The 19073-nt window shown below is 34.1% G+C and overlaps 1 protein-coding gene across 2 annotated transcripts in view; it reads left to right on the forward strand.

The window, feature by feature from the left end:
- The window catches only part of SPATA6 (spermatogenesis associated 6), a 203048-nt gene that overhangs the window by 92242 nt on the left and 91733 nt on the right, over positions 1-19073 (forward strand). For both annotated transcript variants that reach the window (XM_012525152.4, XM_004458492.4), the window contains exons 4-7: positions 3775-3816; positions 4780-4904; positions 11668-11748; positions 17124-17417. In XM_012525152.4, the coding sequence (XP_012380606.1) occupies positions 3775-3816; positions 4780-4904; positions 11668-11748; positions 17124-17417 (542 nt within the window). The remainder of the gene's footprint in view (positions 1-3774; positions 3817-4779; positions 4905-11667; positions 11749-17123; positions 17418-19073) is intronic.

Genomic DNA, 19073 nt, shown 5'->3' on the forward strand with positions numbered 1-19073 from the left:
CCCGAAATTTGAAGCCCAATATAATGTCATGGTCCCTTACTAGGGAATGGTATATAGCGATGGGTTTAAAGGATAGATAAAGAACTTGGATAAAGTTAGATAAAGAACTTAGATAAAGAATGTTGACTTGAAAAAATTCCACATCCTATCCTTTTTTTTTTTTTCCCCCCCCTAATTATTCAGCATTTCTTCACAGGAGTCCTAGACCACAGCAATGCATATATATAATATACAGCACTCCCATACATCCACCACAAAACCTTTTTCCTTCCACAGCGATACTCTTACACCCTTTTCACATCATATTTACTTAAGGTGATGTACAGAGTCTGAGATATTAGCTTTCTAACAAGGTAATATCTGTGCTTACATTATGGTGCATACTTTAGGATACACATTTCTTTACATTTTTAGTTATCCTATGTTTTACATTATGGTTTACATTATCAGTCTGTCATCTCCTATATGTTATGGTGTAATATTACATGTTTTATATCCATCCTTGTGTACTCTCAAAAAACTCCTCTCTTGCCCCCCTTTTACTTTGGTTTCACACATTTAACGTCCATTTTCCCTTCCACCTCGGTGCCCACAGTGACAGCCAACCTTCGTTTCCTGAGGAGCCACTTCCAGAAATAGATGGAATAGTGTTCAGGGCCTAACTTGCTCAACTGCCCCAATGCCCTGGGAGCCACCCTTTCTCTCGAGGGATACAGTTCCCTCTATTTGGTGGCATTAGTCCTCCCCAGGATGTGGGTCCACCCCCACTCTCACTACTTGGGATTCTACCCCTTGGTGTCACCCACTCTGGCAGAATGAGCATTTAGACATTCCCCAGGAGCCCGTCCTGCATCAGACCCTCCCCTCCGAGCATTCTAAACAGGTAACCCTCTTTATTATATTTTGATATGATTTTCTCGGCATTTTATATTTTCAAATATTTTTGCCCCCTTTTCTTCCCTCTTTTTGTGAATTCAATTATATACTGTTAACCCTCTTACTCTACCCCTGTTGTCTCTTTTCATTGTTTTCCATCCTTTTGACTTTCTGTGCTTCTTTCAAGATATTTCTTTGCCTTCCTATTCCCTAAACCTTTCTTGAGTTGTTTAAAATCTGCCTATCAATCCATCCATTGCAATCCTAATTTTTAATTATTGTATTTTTCAGTAGAAATTTTTCTATTTTGTTCTTTATCATAGTTTCCAGTTCTCTTTTGATGTTCTCATTCTTATTATTTTATTTTCTTGATCATTTGTAACATATTTAATGTTCTTGTTTGATAACGTGGTGTTCTAGTTTGCCAAAGACTGCCAAAGCAAAAATTACCAGAAATGAGTTGGCTTTTATAATGGAGATTTCTTTTGGGGGAAAGGCCATTAAAATATATAGATCAAGGCCCACTCAGAGTTTCACCGAAGGTTGAATGCTGGCAGATCCGGGAGTCCTGCCATGTGGCAGGGGAACATGGCAGCTCTACATCTGGGTTTCTACCTTCTCCTCCAGACCACTTTCTCCTCAAACTCAGGTGTGATGATTAACACATGGCAAGGCTCATCTTTTCTTCTTTGAGCTTCTTGGTGACCCTGCCTATCAGGCGCCTTTTTCTGTGCCTCTGTACATTGCTGATTCCAGCCTCCAGCCTTTCTCTCAGCTTCTCAGGGTCTCTCTCAGCCTATTTCTCCACAGTAGTGGAGTCCTCTTTGACATGGCAGGGTAAAAATGGTGGATGTCTTTCTCTGTGTTTCTCCTTTCAGTCTCTACTTATGTAAGACTCCAGTGAGAGGGTGGAGACCCAACCTAGATCATTCCTTACTGATGTAGTCCTATGACAGGCCCTAAAACAGTCTAATCAAATTTCCTTAACTGACTCTAATTAAAAAGCCCCATCTAGACTATGTTGACAAACACAGGAGTGGGTTAGCTTAAAAAAATTTTTTCTGGGGTCCAAAAAAGACCAACTAGGACATCTGGTTTTCTGGATCGTTTGTTCTTCTAGTTCCATTTCCTGTTATTTTTGTTTTTTAAAAATCCCAGTTTCCTTTTTTTCCTCATATACCTGGTCTGTTTTCATTGAATGCCAGGCTTTGTATATAAAAAATTTTATAAATAATTTAAAACTTCGGATGAAGGTATTTCTCTTCAGAAAAGATTTATGATTGCCTTAGCAGATTGCTGGACACTCTAGCAATTTTAATCCAGACAAAATTTGAGATGATTCAAATCTAGGTTATAGTTCCTAGTTGGCTTTTTTGTTATATATTTGTAAGGTATAGATACACCTTGCTTTTAGGGTGTTATCTTTTCAGGGCCCTCACCTATAGTCTACCCAGTTTATCAGGCAATTATCCCTTCCCTCTAGACTTCCCCTCTCCTCCTGAAACCACAATAATCTCATTTTTATCCCTCTATCTCATAGACTTATCAAAAGCTGTGCTAAGTGTTAGATTCAGAAGGAAGCTGAGGAAGGGAAGCGCTTTAGAAATCTAGCCAGAGTCAGAGTCCATATAAACAAAGCCTTTAATGAGCACGCATGTGAGCAGTGTCTGAAATAGAGAGCAGCAGCAAAGGGTAAGAGTTTATATGACTTGTTCGGGGACTAGACTACAAAGGGGCTAGTTTGTGATGGTTTATGCTAGCTTTGCAGTTTTAAGATCACGGCGAGATAACTCATATTGGTTCTATGGTCCCATTCCTGTTGCTCAGACATGGTTTGCTACTTCTTTAACCATGGGAATGTTTAGGGAGGGAACAGAGTGAAGGCTGGAGCTCTGGTTTCCTATCTATTAGGAAGGTAAACCTGCAGGAAGAGGGGGAGGGAGAGAGGGAGTGTGGAGGGAGACTGGATGGAGCCCTGGGCCTAACACTGAGCTTTTCAGTCTCTCAGCTGCCTTTATCAGAACTTGTAGATTCCAGTAAAGGGAAAACCTACTCAAATATCAGGTTCATCTCTCTGGATTTCCTTCCTATAATTTTTTTACTGCTTGTTTGGTCTCCCATGTCTCCCAACAATTTTTTTTCCCAGTGGCTTTTAACAGGAGTTTTGTTTTTCAACTACATTATGTCCGAGATTATTCTGCTATGTTCTATTTAGAATCTTTGTACATCCCATTCCTCTGTTTGGAAAACTACTTCCCCAACCCTCCTATGCCCAGGTAACATTCATGGTGCAGATGGGGTCCCAAAGATGTCTTCCTTAGGGAACTCTTCTCTGACTCCTTGAGTAAATAATGTCTTGATATTTTACACTCTCAGCACAATCTACAATGTAATCAGTGTTCTTTTAGTTTGTAATTATATGTCAGTTCATGTGCTTTTATCATTTAATGTTTGTCTTCTCAATGGTCCTTTAGAGAAAGGACCAGTAATATCTGTGGGTTTTTTTGTTTGTTTTTCTCATGTCATCCTGAAGGTATGATCTATTGGTAGAGAATGAAATTACTGAGATTTCAATTCCATAAAAATGCCAGAATTTAAAGGAAGAAATTGTGCCTTTATCATATCTTTTGAAGGGAAGGATATAATTTATTTTTCCCTTCTTTTTATACATTTATAAATTTATTATAAAATACTTAATACATATTAAATATATTAGGTATTATATAATATGCGTAGATGTACTCACCACTCTACTTAAGAAATAGATAAAATTTATATTTATAATATAGAGTCTAGTGATATACAAAGATTTACTTTGGTTTTTAAATACTTTTTGTGGTAAAGTAACTAACTTTTGTTTATTAGTTTATTTAAGGAAATTTTTCTTTAAACTTTCAGATGATACAGCAGTGTTTGAGTTGATACAACTTGTTCCACCAGGTACTGTATTATATATTCATAAGGTAATTGACATGGGAACTTGTTTTAGTGAAAGTGTTTTAAAAAACCTTATTTTCCCCCCCTTCTTCCCAAATTAAGAACTATTTTGAGTTTCTGTCATCAGTCTGCTGTGTGTAAAATATCAAAAAACCAAAGTAATATATACAGAGAGATTGACATAAATGGTATTTTAGCACAATGTTCGAAAATTAAATAAAATTAAAAGTAGAAAATAAAATTACATTATTCTATGATATTTTGTGACAAACATCAAAATTGACTTTTAAGTTTTTGAGACTTTTCTAAAGAAAATGTACTTTTGTTGATAGATATTTAACTTTGTTTTTGTGTGTTACCTGTTATTTTGGAATGGAGGGGAATAAAATTTTCCAGTAAGTTAAACCTTGCAGATTGCTGATAGAGATAGAATTAAAATATGGAGGTTAATTTTATTTCTGTTGTTGCTTTGTATGATTATAGAAGAAATCTAAAATCCTTGTCTCACGTGAAAAATGAAGAGTTATATTTTATTGAAAGCTAATCTGAAAATTTAATATTACTTATATATCTAATTCAGTAGTTGCAAATTCTGGAAAATGGCTACATTTTCTTCAACATGTAAACAAATATAGATAGAAAAAGATGGAGTTGTGGAGACAGTAATTAAGTTTTAGATGTGTAAATGCTATACCAACTTAATATTTTTAAGAAGACTTTTCTAGGAATCTATAGGTAATCACTGAATTTATATGAATTTAGCAATATATAGTATATTTTTGAATAATGAAATGTGTTAATCCATTTAACATACTTTTTTAAAAATTCTCCTTTCATAGAAAGAAAATACACCCTGAAACAGGTATTTCAATAAGGCATCAGGAAAAATATATATTGTACTTAATGACTTTATTTCTAAATAGAATATTTTGTTATAATTTGAATCATAGGATATCTTTCTTGTAGTGGGTGAAACACTGTCTACATATGATGAAAATACAAGAGATTTCATGTTCCCGGGTCCAAACCAAATTTCTGGACACCATGATTCAAACCGCCAAGTTACCATGAGGAGGATTTCTGGCCTTCGAGTAAGTACTTATTATGTTCTGAATCAATTTGTGATGCTGGAGCATTGTTGAAAACTACCACATAACCCTGAAATGTGAAGAATTAATTCAGATTTAATTTTGGTGTAAAATTTTATTGCTTTGTAAAATTATGATGTTATTTCAAACATACAAAAATCCCAATGAAAATAATAACAAAATTATAATTTAACAAATCCCATATAGCTACCATCCAAGATTAACAAGGGTTATTTTGGCCTATGTTCTTTGGGCTTTTCTTCTTTCTCTGTCTCTCTTTACTTTTCTCTCTTTTTCTTTTTTTTTTCCTCAAAGGAGTAAACATTTGATAATGTGCTCAATCTAATTAGCACTTAGGGAAATCCAAATTAAAACAGCCTTTTGATTTCATTGTTATATCCAGATGATTTGGCAAAATTTGATAAATCTGACAAATCTGATAACGTGTGAAAAATGGAAACACTTATATGCTGCTATACCATGTTAATTGAAACAACCACAATTCAGTTATTCAATAAAGGCAAAGATGCTCATAGCCTATGACTTTCTAGGTTTATATCTTGGGATCTTGGAGGTATATTCTCTCTGGTACACTAATCCCCTTCTTAAGCATTGTTCATAATAGTGAAAACTGGAAACAATTAAGATGTCCATTAGGAATTTGGATAGCTTAGTTGTGATAAATTCATGGAATGGAAATATATGTTCATACACCTAAAAGTGAAAACTACGTTGAATGACAGTTGACTGTCCCATCCTTTCTTACTACTTCTTTCAACTTACGGTGGATGAATTCAAATTATTTTCATCCCTGAAAATAAGTTTTTCACTCAGAGAAGCTGAGAAAAGCCCCTGCTATTTCAAAGGAGGGAAAAACAAGAACTGAAAAAGTTGAAAAAATTGAAATTATTTGGGAAAACATTTTTTTGAAAATTTTATAAAGCATTGTAATAATCTGAATAAGGAAAGTGAAGTGATATGTGAGCCATTATAATGAATTAAGTAATTATCATGTGAGTCCAGGTTTTTTACATGCTGTATCCTAGGAAATAAATTCAGTTTACTAAAAGTATAAAAGTTGACTAACTTATATATCTTTGAAAATATGCCTCATTAGGAATATTTTTGGAGTCCAGTTACCCAAATGTATACTCCCGGAAACCTTCAAAAAGTGTTTCAGGAATTGTCTAGAAACCTGCAGTGAAAAGATAATCAGATTTTAAAATCATGATCTCTTTAAAGTAATATAAAATTCTGTATTATACCAAGATGGCAATATAAACTCAAGATTATAGACCATTACCAAGAACTTGTCATTCCTCATTTAATTTGACTTACTTTTGCATATATAACAATTACTGAGGTAAAAAAGATATTTTAAAAATGGACATCTGGTAATAGTGGTGTGAAGAGGTTAGTAACTTCTCTCCACACAGAAGAAGTATAGAACTGGACAAAATTGTCACATACAACTTCAGGGTATGGGAAACTGGCCAAAGTCAGACAACAAATTAACAAATGATTATATTTTAAAAACTGCTGGACCTCTGGTTTAAAATGGTGAGAGTATGTGGCCTTTTTACATGGGCCTGTTCCCATATCCTGCTTGGTCAATGAGAACTCTAGTTTTGCTAGTCTGTGGGTAGGTGCAAAAATCAACAACTTTGCTTCTGAGGAGGTCGGAATCAATTTTGGAAAAGGGGACAAAGTCAGTGGCCTTTATGCTGAAGTGAGCTAAAATTGTCTGGTTCAGTTGGGAATGGACAGGATATCCAACAGTTTTGCTAGGTCATTTGCAGTTCCAATTGGGGTGATCAGCAAACCAGTCAGAAAATTGTCAAGGAATTCCTGGAAGTGAGGAAGCAATCAAAGGACTGAGATTAGTCCTCCATGTATTCTGGGCTGACTGGGATACATGTGAGAACCCAGCAAAAAGTGAAAGCCAGTGAAGACTCAGTAACTGGCTGCAGCTTTGAAATAATTCCCTACCAACCTACAGTTAAACAGCATGGGGTAGAACTCTTACAAGTTCATTGGATGACCACTAAGCTATATATACATAGGAGACCCCTAGAAAGAATGGAAGAATGAAAAAGACATGGTGCATATATAAACTGAGTAACAAAATGGCAGTTGTAAATCCAGCCATATCAATAATTATACTAAATGTGAATGGGCAAAACGCTATAATCAAAAGGCAGAGATTATCAGATATGTTTTTTTTAATGCATGATCCAATTGTATGCTTTCTACTAGAGACACACTTTAGATTCAAAGATGCAAATGGCTTGAAAAGAAAAGGATGAAAAGCAATATGCCATGTATCAGTAACCATTAGAGAGCTGGAATGGCTATGTTCAATATCAGACAGAATAGGTTTCAAGGAAATTAATCTTACTAGTTAAAAGAGGGACATTTTATAATGATAAAAGGGTCAATACATTATAAAGATATAACAGTTATAAATATATGTGTATTTAATACAAGAACTCCATTCATGATATAAATAATGACATTATTGAAAGGAGAACTAGATAGTCAAACAGTTATTGTTATAGATTACAATATCTTTCTCCCAGTAATTGATAGATCCGCTGGACAGAACATTATTAAGAATGCAGAAAATATCTTCTGCATTGTTAATAATTTTCTGTCCAGCTGATGTATTTCAATAAATTAATTTTTTAAAAAAGGAGAAAGGTGGGTAATTCTCAAATATTTGGATATTAAACAATATAGCTTCTAAATCAAACATGGGTGAAAAAAATCATAAGAAAAATTAGGAAATCTCTTGAATGAAAATACAAACAGCATATGAAAATGAACGTGATGTAGTTAAATTCATGCACAAAAAATTTATAGCTTTTTTTATTAGAAAGAAGTGTTAAAGACTGGTAATAATACCACTTTTTGCACATTCATATTATTTGAGCTTTTACCAAATGTGCGAAAGACTCAGTGCTGTTATAAATGCCATGATTTATTTAGGTGCATGTGGCTAGAAGTTGAAAAGATGATGATATAAGCTTCATCTTGCATGAAAAACTTATGAATTGAGGTGTTTGTTGCCCTGGCAGGCAACAGTCCACCCTTACTCAGAATTCTTATAATTCTGCATAATTATCTGTCTGAATCTCAGGCTGTCCTTTGAATGTAATAATTTTACTTTACTTATACCTGGGTTTCTGAACCCTTCACTGTAGCAATCAATTAATCCACATTTGGGATTAAATGCTGGCACTATCACTGACTGAGTAACCTTTGGCAAAGCAAGGTTACAGATAACAATTTGATGACGGCAGTGGAAATCATTGTGGAATGTTGATTATGGTAATCATAACCCTCTTAGAGACTGCCAGCTCTGTAAAAACAAGATTTGTTGCTTTCTCACATTTGAACCCCTATTTCTCGGTACAGTACCTTGCCTGGGATACCTACCTAATAAATGCTTCTTGAATGGATTGAATGAATGAACGAATGAATGAATTGCATCTTACTGTGGGCTTCATAGAAGGGCTTACCTCTGACATGGATTTTGAAACATCAGTAAAAAATAATGGCTAAAAATTGAGTCTTTACTATGTGACTGGCAATATATGGGGAGGGGAAAGTGGTAAGTTACAGTCCAGGCTATGGTGGTTATAAAATCAATCTACTAATACTTTGAAATTCCTCTCTTCTGAAGGTAGAGCTAACTTCCCTCCACTTAAGTATGTAGACTATATTTAGTGACTCTGACAGATATAATGTAATAAAGTGACATTGTTATACTTTTGAAACCAGGTCATCAAAAACATTATGGCTTCCTCCTTGCCCTTGATCTTAAATAACTTCTGTTGGAAGTCAACTGCTGGGTGTGAGGACACTCATACAACTCTATGGGGAGGGCAGAAGGTAGAAGAGCTTTGGAGAGTGTGAAAGCATGAAGAGGCTTGAAGAAACTGTGATAAGTGTTTGAATGAATATAATGAAAACATTATTGGAAAATTGTTCAGTAGTGGCAGAAAGTTTAACAATACTGTAACGTGCAGTAATGTGGAAAGTATTGGCAGAAATACCACCAACTTGGTCTGAAATGGAGAGACATTACAATATGAAAAGACTTTTGGATCCCCAAAAGTCTTTTGCCGGGACACAGGGTTTAGAATACTGTGCATCTCCAAACACAGTCTACATCTTATTGCAAAGGAATGATAATTTGAAGGACTAAATCAAGTACCCAGACAGCGGAGCCAAGAACTATGGATCATCATTTCTCAGCTGGAACAGGAATAAGTCCTAATCAAGGAACTTCCAGTATATTCCTGACTGGATTTCAGAATTGCTATAGACCAGTGATTATTGTGTGCCTCCTATTTTCTCCTTTTATGAACATCAGTGACTATAGTGATTGTCCTGTACCTTCTCACAAGTGTACATTGGGTGTGTGGGGGGCAGATAACTTGTCTCTTTAAGTCATAGGCCTTCTGATTTGAGGAACCATATTCTAGGAGCTGCACTTAGTGAACTAAACCCGAGGTGCCTTATTACTTGGATTTGATTTAGATGTCAAAATTCTATATTTTCAACTTTATAAAAGTATGACACTTTATTGTTGGGTGAGCATGAGTATAATTTGCCTGTGAGAGGAATGTAAGTAATTTGTGGTCAGAGGGTAGAATGTGGTACTTTGAAAACATGTCCACAAATTTTTTGATACTTCCCCATTAAAATGATTGCCTAATTCCCCTTTCCTTGAGTGTGGGATATCTTTAATGCAGTGTAGCATTCTTCCTTTCTTTGCTCCCAGATAATTTATCTTGGGGAAACTAGCTGTCATGTCATGAGGACACTCGAGTACCCCTATGGAGAGATTCTTGTGATGAGGAGATAACTCCTCTTGCCAATAGCAAACAAGCAACTGAGGCCTTTAGCCAGTAGCCATGTGAATGAACCTTCTTGGGGAAGTGGATCCTTTAGCCAATCTAACCTCTGATGACTACAACCTTGACCTCTTGACTGTAGTCTCATGAGAGAGACCCTGAGCTGGAAGTACCCAGCTAAGCCCTCCAAGGTTTCTGACTCAGAGAAACTATATAAAATAATAAATGTTTTCTTATGTTATAATCTGCTAAGTTTTGGGGTAAAATGTTATACAGCAATAAATAACAGACAGGTATAGTAGACATCAAAAAAAGATGTGTTTACAGAAAAACAATAGTTCAATTAGTCCTTAGGCAACTCAAAAGATTTTACTTTTTTGTAACATGTTTGAAGTTTTAAACCTATAGATCAAAGACTGGGTTTGTAGTGGCCAAATGTAGGCACCTTTGGTGAATATTTGGCTTCCACTACATTATAATGCAGCTGTACTGGGTACAAATGGTATCCTTTAGTGTTTTAGTGAAGGCACAACTTGTGTGCTCCTAAATATTTTCTCAGGGAACTTTGTGACTATCCCTTGAACTTCACTGTTTGTCTCCAATTATCTCAGAAGATTGTTCAAGTTGCTGATTGTAATATTGCTATAAATAGAAACCTGATTTTTTCAAGCATCTGAATGTAAACTACATTATGGAGGGAAAATGTTAGAGGAGTTGTTAGAGCTTCATTTCTCCACTATTTTCAGGAACTGCCATACCCTGAAACTGATTTTTTTTTAAACATCAGGAAGCTAGCCAAAGTATTTCTTGATTACATAGTTACATATATCATAAATTGTAAAAATAGAGTTAAGATCCTTTAAGAATGTTCATATTTTAATGGTTATAATATTATATGATAGGTTAAACATATAATATTATATGATATAAATAATATTATATGATGGTTATAATATTATATGATAGGTTAAACAAAGGTCATACATGTGTAGCAGTTTGGTATTGTTTATGAATTTCAAAAGTGTATATTGGATTGTGGTTGTACACTAGTCTATTCCTCTAGGCATATTAGATTGTATTAAATTCAGAAGTTTCACTTCTACTTGATTTAAGTAATGATTAAGGTTTTGATTGGGCCATGGCAGTAGGAAGTTGAGGCCATGCCCCTTTGGTGGGTGGGGACTCACAGAGAAAACTACATGGCAAAGGAGTTAGTTGACATTTTTGAGCTGGAGCCCCAGGAAATAAATACGCAGGAGAAACACAGAGGAATAGAGATGACTCCATAGACAGGCCTCAGGAAGAGAGAGTGCCTCATAGTCTATAGCTGACCTTGTGGAGAAAAAAGAGTGGTTGAGACTGGAGAGGAATGAGCCCCAGGAGAGAGACAAAATTTATCCCAGCCTACAACTGATATTGAAAGAAGCTGGGACCATGGAGCCTTAAGAGGAAGAGGGAGGCTGGACCCTTGCAGACATTGGCAGCCATCTTGCTCTAACAACTGGCAACAGACATTGGTGAGGGAAGTAACTTATGCTTTATGGCCTGGCAACTGTAAGCTTCTACCCCAAATAAATACCCTTTATAAAGTCCAGCAAATTTCTGGTATTTTGCATCAGCACCCCTTTGGCTGACTAATACAATGTGAAAAATGAAAAGAAAAAAAAATATTAATCATTCCATAAAAGTAATATAATCATCCAGAAATAAATCATCAACACTGAAACTGTTTCTTGCTAACATTTAGCACTATATTTTGGCTCTGTCTTGTATTGTCTTTAATAATAAGCTAAAACTAACAAAGCAGTTGACAAGTGTTTGTTACTTAAGGTCATATTTTCATCACTAATAATTATCTCTTACTAAATGGAGGTGTCTAATAATGTCCTCTTTTTCTCCCTTAGGGAATTGCTCCAAAGCTGGAATTTTCTACAACCTCAGTGATTACTGAATGTTTGATAAGTTCAAGGAAGTGCCGCACTCAGGTTTAAATAATTTATTTAAAGTAGTTAATGGTTTAATTTATTTGTCCATTTGGTAGGCAGTACCTTTCTGTTTTGGCTGTAGTGCTCTTCTTTTTTTGCCAGCCTTTAGTTTAAGTAAAATAATTATCATAGGTATTTAATAGTTGGTTACATCTTAATAAGTATGAGTTAGAAGGTTGGTACATGATAGAGGGTCCCATAATACTATTTTTCCTCCTTCATGGGCTTTTTTTATTCATAGAAATCAGGCTGCCAAAAAAATATTAGGATCAAGGAAGTCTTTAAGAGAACTAGATTATAGTCATCTATAAGTCTTGTAAATCTTAATGTTTATTGCAAAAAGTACAAAGGATACATTTTTATCAAATGTGATCAGAAGTTTTCAGGCGTGGATACTGGAGTTTAGTGAGTGTAGTTTCTTGAATGAGTCTAGTTTCTTAAGCAATCGGTGTGCTTTTTGGTGGCCATACTGGTATTGTCAGATCAAGGGATGCTTAGAAACTCCAGATTAATCTTTATGTTTGTTAAAACTGCCTGTCTTAAACTGAGAAATCTGGCTGTAATATTCCATTCTGTCCAACTTCTTACTGAGTCACTAGGATCATCTTGCTACTTTGTCCAGTTTCTATAATGTCTAGGTATCACTCGTGCAAGTGCATTGCGACCATCACCTATGGGCCATTACATTATGACATGTCTGTGATGAAGAGTTAGTGATACATAATGCCTGGGTGGCCCAAATGTGCCAGATGTGGGCCTACCATGGGTGGAGTAGAATGTTAATTTACTACATTGTCAGTGTTAGAGCAAATTTGCTGAGGATGATAACCGTGACTTAAGCTAAGAAAGGTAAAATATAGTTATAGCATTATTGAAGGGAATCATTCTTATTTTGTTTAGCAAGATATTTGATATTTTAGAGTCTTTTAAATGCAAGCTAAAAGTTTTTTAGCCATAAAGCAACCTGTGCCTCCTGAATGAGGATGTTACTGACTTGTTTTTGAGATATATACTGTAAACATTTATACATTGTTTGCACTTATTTTGCCTAGACCCAGACATTTTTTTCTCTCCACACTGGAATATGCCCTTTTAATGGATGGGTGGAGAAGTCTTTTTTGTTTTAAACTTTTTATCTGAAGTGTACATAGAGAAAATGTAAAGCTGTCACTCCATTAGCATAGTTTCTTTGTACTTATGAACTAATATTTTTCTATATAAAATTTTTTTTTAACTTCATATTTCAGTGTTCACCATTTGATCTTTATAGAACAGAGATGTTGGAAAATAGACTTTGGGATCAGAGTGGTTAAGAATCTATGCTTTAGAATCAGATAGATCTGGGTTCAAGTTCTCTCTCTGCTATTTACATTATGTCCTCGGACAAGTTCTTAAATTTCTTAGCCTCAGTTTCTTCATCTATGAAATATATGTAATAATTGTTATTATGTCATAAGGCTTTTGTGAAGATTAAATGAGATAATATATGCAACGCGCCTGTCATGCACAATATATAATAATAGTGAATTTTGTAGCTGTTACTTTTATAAGCAGGATGTCTAATTGGGTAAGGTCATTTTTATTTTATTTCCTAAATTAAGGTAAGTCAGGACAGGATAGAAGACAATAGCTGAAGTATAAGGTAGAAAAAATCATCTTGTAGGTACACCAGTGTATATATTTTACAGTAAAATTCAGAATGTTAACAGTTCTTGACCTTATTTGAGAGGGAGATAAATCAACTTTTCCCTAGTGAATATTAATTACAATTAAAAGTATAATGACTATAAAGCATCATTTTCAGGTTCAAATTTAAGAGTAAAACAAAATATTTTTATTTAAGACGTGTGATAGAAATTTTATAAAATTTTCAGGTTTATAAATACCTATGATGATCTTTATTTCTTTTGGCACTTTTCAGATCAAACATTTTGTTCCTAATTGAATGAACTAAAAAATTAAGTGTATCTTTTGTCATTTTCTAGAATAAAGCTAGTTTGTATTTCTACACAGTTACTCTTTTTACCTATTGTAAAATGGAATTTATAATTAGTTAAATATCAATAGTAGGTATTACTAACATAAGTTTGTTAAGGTGCTATATCTGGTAGCTTTTGCTGTGTAACAAACCATGCACAAATTTAAAAGTGCATCTCACAGTTCTGTAGATTAGCTGAGTGGTTCTTTGGACAGGCTAGACTAGGCCTGAATGAAGTAGGATGGTTCCTCTGACATGTCAGGCAGTTGGCAGGCTTTTTGCTTGGGGAGGAGGGGTTATACTTTTGGCCATTAGCTTGATTTCAACTTGGGCAATATCCCCCGCACTCTCATCATGTAGCAGCCTAATTTGAGCTCACTCATATGTTGGCAGAAAACTTTCCAGGAGTAAGAGAGGGCAAGCTCTTTTCAAGACTCTGCTTGTATCACATATACCATTGTCCTGTTGGCTAAAACAAGTCATGTGGTAAAGCCTAGACTCGTTGTAGGAGGAGAAAATCATTGTGGGAGGTGTAGATGCAGGAAGGGAAATTATTGCAACCATTTTGTAAACAGTGTATTGCAGCCATGTTTAAGTTTAATTCATCAAGGATGCACTAAGGATTGAGTAGGATTAGACAATACGCATTTTTAGTAGATTCTACACAGTTTATGACTTACTGTAGTAGTATAGAGTACTCAAAATCTGCAATGGGGAAAGATAATGGGGTTAGTTCCTTAAGGTTTTGTATTATCAACAGTGAATATGAGAAGCAATTTACAAAGCATTGCTGAAATGATTATGAGTTCAGCTGATTCTGGAGGTATAAGAGATATTAAAAATGTCTGAAAAACTAGGAAAAAGAGTTCTAGAGACTGAAGATGTGAGGAGGGCAAGTAACAGATCTAGAGGCAGTGAAAAGTATGTTGAGGAAAGTAATGGTGAGAATATGTTGAGGAAAGGAGATTGTGGTAAGTCAGGATTTTTCAGAGTTTGAGGTGGAAGAGGTCTGCAAAATGATGAAATCTAATATGAAGTAGAAAAATAAGATAAAGCTAAGAAATAGGAACTCTAAGTCTAAGATCTTAGAAAGATTCATTGCTTGAATGTTTTAGTTAATCCCAAAGATACTTTCTGGTACTAACACGCCTTGCTTTTGTGAGTCAATATGATGTCACAGAGATGGATGAAATGGGATAAGGGGGAGAGGAAACATCTGAGCTACATGTTAAAGTAATTGAACAAGGTGGGAGGAGGTCCAGTAGCATATCAAGAGCTAAAGGAGAAGAAAGATAATGAAATCTTCTGATGCTGCTGGTCTATATGAAACTCATCGATTTATTTTTTCAATTAAGAAAATATACTTTATCTCCTGTTTATTTACTTTAAAATATTTAATTCTTCTCCCTTCTATTTTACATTAATATTTTATTTACTTAGAATAGATACCCTTAGCAAATGGGGGTGAAGGTTTGCGAAAGTAGAGAAGGGGAGATACAGGATTGGTGGTGTTTTTAAAATTTTTTTAAATTTTTTAAAATTTATTTCTCTCCCCTTCCCCGCCCCAGTTGTCTGCTCTCTGTGTTCATTTGCTGTGAGTTCTTCTGTGTCCGCTTGTATTCTTGTCAGCAGCACCCTGAATTTGTGTTTCGTTTTGTTGCATCATCTTGCTGCATCAGCTCTGTGTGTGTGTGGTGCCATTCCTGGGCAGGCTGCACTTTTTTCCCACTGGGCGACTCTTCTCACAGGGCGCACTCCTTGCGCATGGGGCTCCCCTATGCGGGGGACACCCCTGCATGGCACAGCACTCCTTGCACACATCAGCACTGCACATGGGCAAGCTCATCACACAGGTCAGGAGACCATGGGTTTGAACCTTGGACCTGCATGTGGTAGGTGGATGCCCTTTCCTTTGGGCCAAATCCGCTTCCCAGCATTGGTGGTTTTTTAAGTCATTCAAGTTAGGAGTACATTCAAATATTCTCAAGGTCCATTTTCTCCAATATTGAAAAGCTTCTTAAAATTCTAAGTTAATGTGCGAAGAGATCTTATTTTATTTACTTACAATCAAACTTTGAAGTAATTTATAAGGCAGAGACTATTTGAATAAAATGTTATCCCAACCCCCCAAAAAATCAGAAATATATTATCTTTGGTTTTTTTTAATCACAAATTTTAGACTGCTACTGAATTTTACTAGAAGATAATTGGAGTACAAGCCATTAAGGTTTATAACGTGTCTTTTATACTTTCTTTACTTTTATTAAAAATATAGGACCAGAATTAAGATGATGTGGTTGTATATCACTGAATAGTTAATAGTTTGAAGGTACCTTAAATCCTAAATAGCCTTGTACAATTCAAATAATGTTTCATGAAAATATGTATAAAGTTGCTCTTCAGAATTTTATGTTATATATATATATTAATAGTCATAGCAGAATGAATGAAATTTATTCTTATAGATTGCTTCATAAATATTTCATAATGAGCAAGACATTTATTTTTAACATTACTAAACAAAGCGAAGTCCTCTTAAATTATATGGCCAATTCTTTGAATAAATATAAAGGATAATCCAATATTTGCATGATTTTTTAGTATACTGAAAATTAGTTTTTTCTGAGATTTTTAAAAAGATTTAACATTGGACTTTACTTTCCATAAAATGTTTGTTAGACTTAAGAAGTTTGATGCAGTAAACTTTGATTTACTAGACAGAGTCATCTAAGAAAATGTAGACTTTACTTCTTCCTGAATCTTTGGATAGTAGAAGCTGATCCAGTTGACTTTGATAGATTTTGTGCCTTATTTTTTTTATTAGAGAAGTTGTAGGTTTACAGAACAATCATGCATAAAATACAGGATTCCCATTTACCACCCTATTATTAACACCTTGCATTGGTGTGATTGGTTACAATTGATAAAAGTACATTTTTATAATTGTAGTATTAACTATAGTCCATGCTTTAACTTAGGGTTGGCTGTGTAATGCAGTTTCATAGATTTAAAAAGAAAAATTTTTTTAAAAATTTTTAACTGTTAGATTTAAATACAACCTAACATTTCCCCTTTTAAGCACATTCATATATATATTTCAGTGCTGTTAATTATGTTCACAATGTTTGTATGACTTCACTAACATGAAATAATTAGAATAAGCAAACTCATAGAGTCAGAATCTAGAATACAAGTGGTCAAGATACAGAGTGGGGATAGGGAATAGGGAGTTAAGATTTAAATTGTACAGTTTCTATTTGGAACTGTGAAGATAATTGATAGATATTAAACAATGGAAATATTTTGGTAATGTCTTAGTTACTTTTAAAGTTTTTTCTGCCTGTGGGTTTAAAAAATATGTCTTTTTCCCAAGTTAATTTTTATTATTGTTCTTCAGGATAAATTTCTATACCATTCGACTCCAGTTGAAAAATCACACGGCAGACTGCAAAGCAGAACATCAAGATCACAAAAGAAAAAATCCAAGTCACCTGAGAGAAGTAAATATTGCATAAATGCAAAAAACTACGAACAGCCTACAATTTCTTCAAAATCACACTCTCCATCTCCCTACACAAAACGACGGATGTGTGAGCTATCTGAAGACACCAGGCGGCGGCTGGCCCATTTAAACCTGGGACCGTATGAATTCAAAAAAGAAACAGATAAACCTCCATTTGTGATTAGACATGTATGTGTTCTCTTAAGCATTTCCATTTGAAAAAATCAAATCTGTTCTTTCACTAAAATATTATTTTGAAACTTTTTTCAACTACCATTTTATATTAATTTTTTTCTTGAACTGTTAGCCTTCTGGTTTAAAATGTAAAATTATCAAAGAACATTCTTGTCAGTCTTTAAACCTGACAGAGATCAAGCTCCATTATGATATCATGTTAAAATCCTCTGAATACCCATTTCCATTCTTATTATATAGTGGATAGTTTCTTAACTGTATAAATTGAACTTGGATATAATTGGCATTAGAATTAAAACGGCAGAAGTAGGGTTTAAGATTCCCATTCCCCATCTTCCTTCAAAAAAATTATCATGGAAAGTAAATCTCCTTTGAAATTATGTCCCTTTGATAAGGTTTTATAATGGATCTTTGAAGCAAATAATTTTTTTTTTTTTATGGCTATGGGAAGACCTTTGAAAGTAAAGAGAGTTAAGAGTAGCATAGTTCTAATCTTTCTACACAGAGGCCTGCTTTTAATATGGGCAAGTTTAGAGCTTGGTTCCATATGAAAGTCAAGTAGACTGGCTAAATTTAAGGGTAGATAATCAGAATATTTAATAAAAGACTTGCTCAGAATCTTCCTCATTTCTTGAGTATTTTATGAAATATTTTTACCTTAAAATCAATGTGTTTAAATTCTCTGCCAAAAGCTTGCAAATCAGTAAAAAAATATATTTACTTTAACAAATGACCTCAAGATTAAGTGCCTATAGAAGCAAAAAAACTTTTTGGAATATCTGTAAAACTATTTGCGAGTTTAATGTTTCCAACTTTTTCCAAATACCAAAATGAGTTATTCTAATATGTAAATATGCTCCTTTGGTGTTTGATAGTTCTTTGAACATATATCATCTGAAAATTCAGATTTTTCTTTGTGATACCTTTTTAAAAAAATTTAGTTGTGCTTTAAGCAACATTTCATTCTGTCTTTATATTTTGACTATGAATCCTTTATTCTTTTAACATAAAGCAGTAGATCTTTGGTTATAAAAAGCAAATTTATAGCATAATAGGCAGTTTTAAATGCTGATATGTTATTGAGTTTATTGTGACTGCATTTGTCTTATTTCTGTAGAATCTGATTATAGGTTCTTGCCATATTTTTTAAATTTGAAATTCAAACAGTGTTTACTTATTTTTTGATGGTAGTTTTAGAATGTCTTTAATTTTATATCTCCCCACAATTACAAATTAAGTTGAAAAGAACATAGCTAAACTTCAATTTGAAGGAATTTTAATTAAAATGTCTGTGTACAGTGATAACCAGTAATATTTTGAGGGTTAGCCCATAAATGTTGTTTAGAGAAAACAATTGCTCTTAAAATGTTTATTATATTATTTTTCATGTCAGTGTTCAAAATAGAATAATTCTAATAAACATTGAAATTTCTATCTAAATGCCCCCCCAGGTTTTTAATGAACACATGCATACTTCTAAGTCTATACTTAGAAAATTGCTTACTTTATTGTATGAAAACCTGAATTTTTCCAAATGTATGTGTAAACATAGATGTCTTTTTCCCCCAGCCATTCATGATTCTTAAAATCATTTATCAAATCGATAGTTTAACTTTGATATATGCATATGCAAAAGTTAACACTTTTATA

This window comes from Dasypus novemcinctus, chromosome 9, assembly GCF_030445035.2.
Source record: "Dasypus novemcinctus isolate mDasNov1 chromosome 9, mDasNov1.1.hap2, whole genome shotgun sequence".
NCBI lineage: Eukaryota > Metazoa > Chordata > Mammalia > Cingulata > Dasypodidae > Dasypus > Dasypus novemcinctus.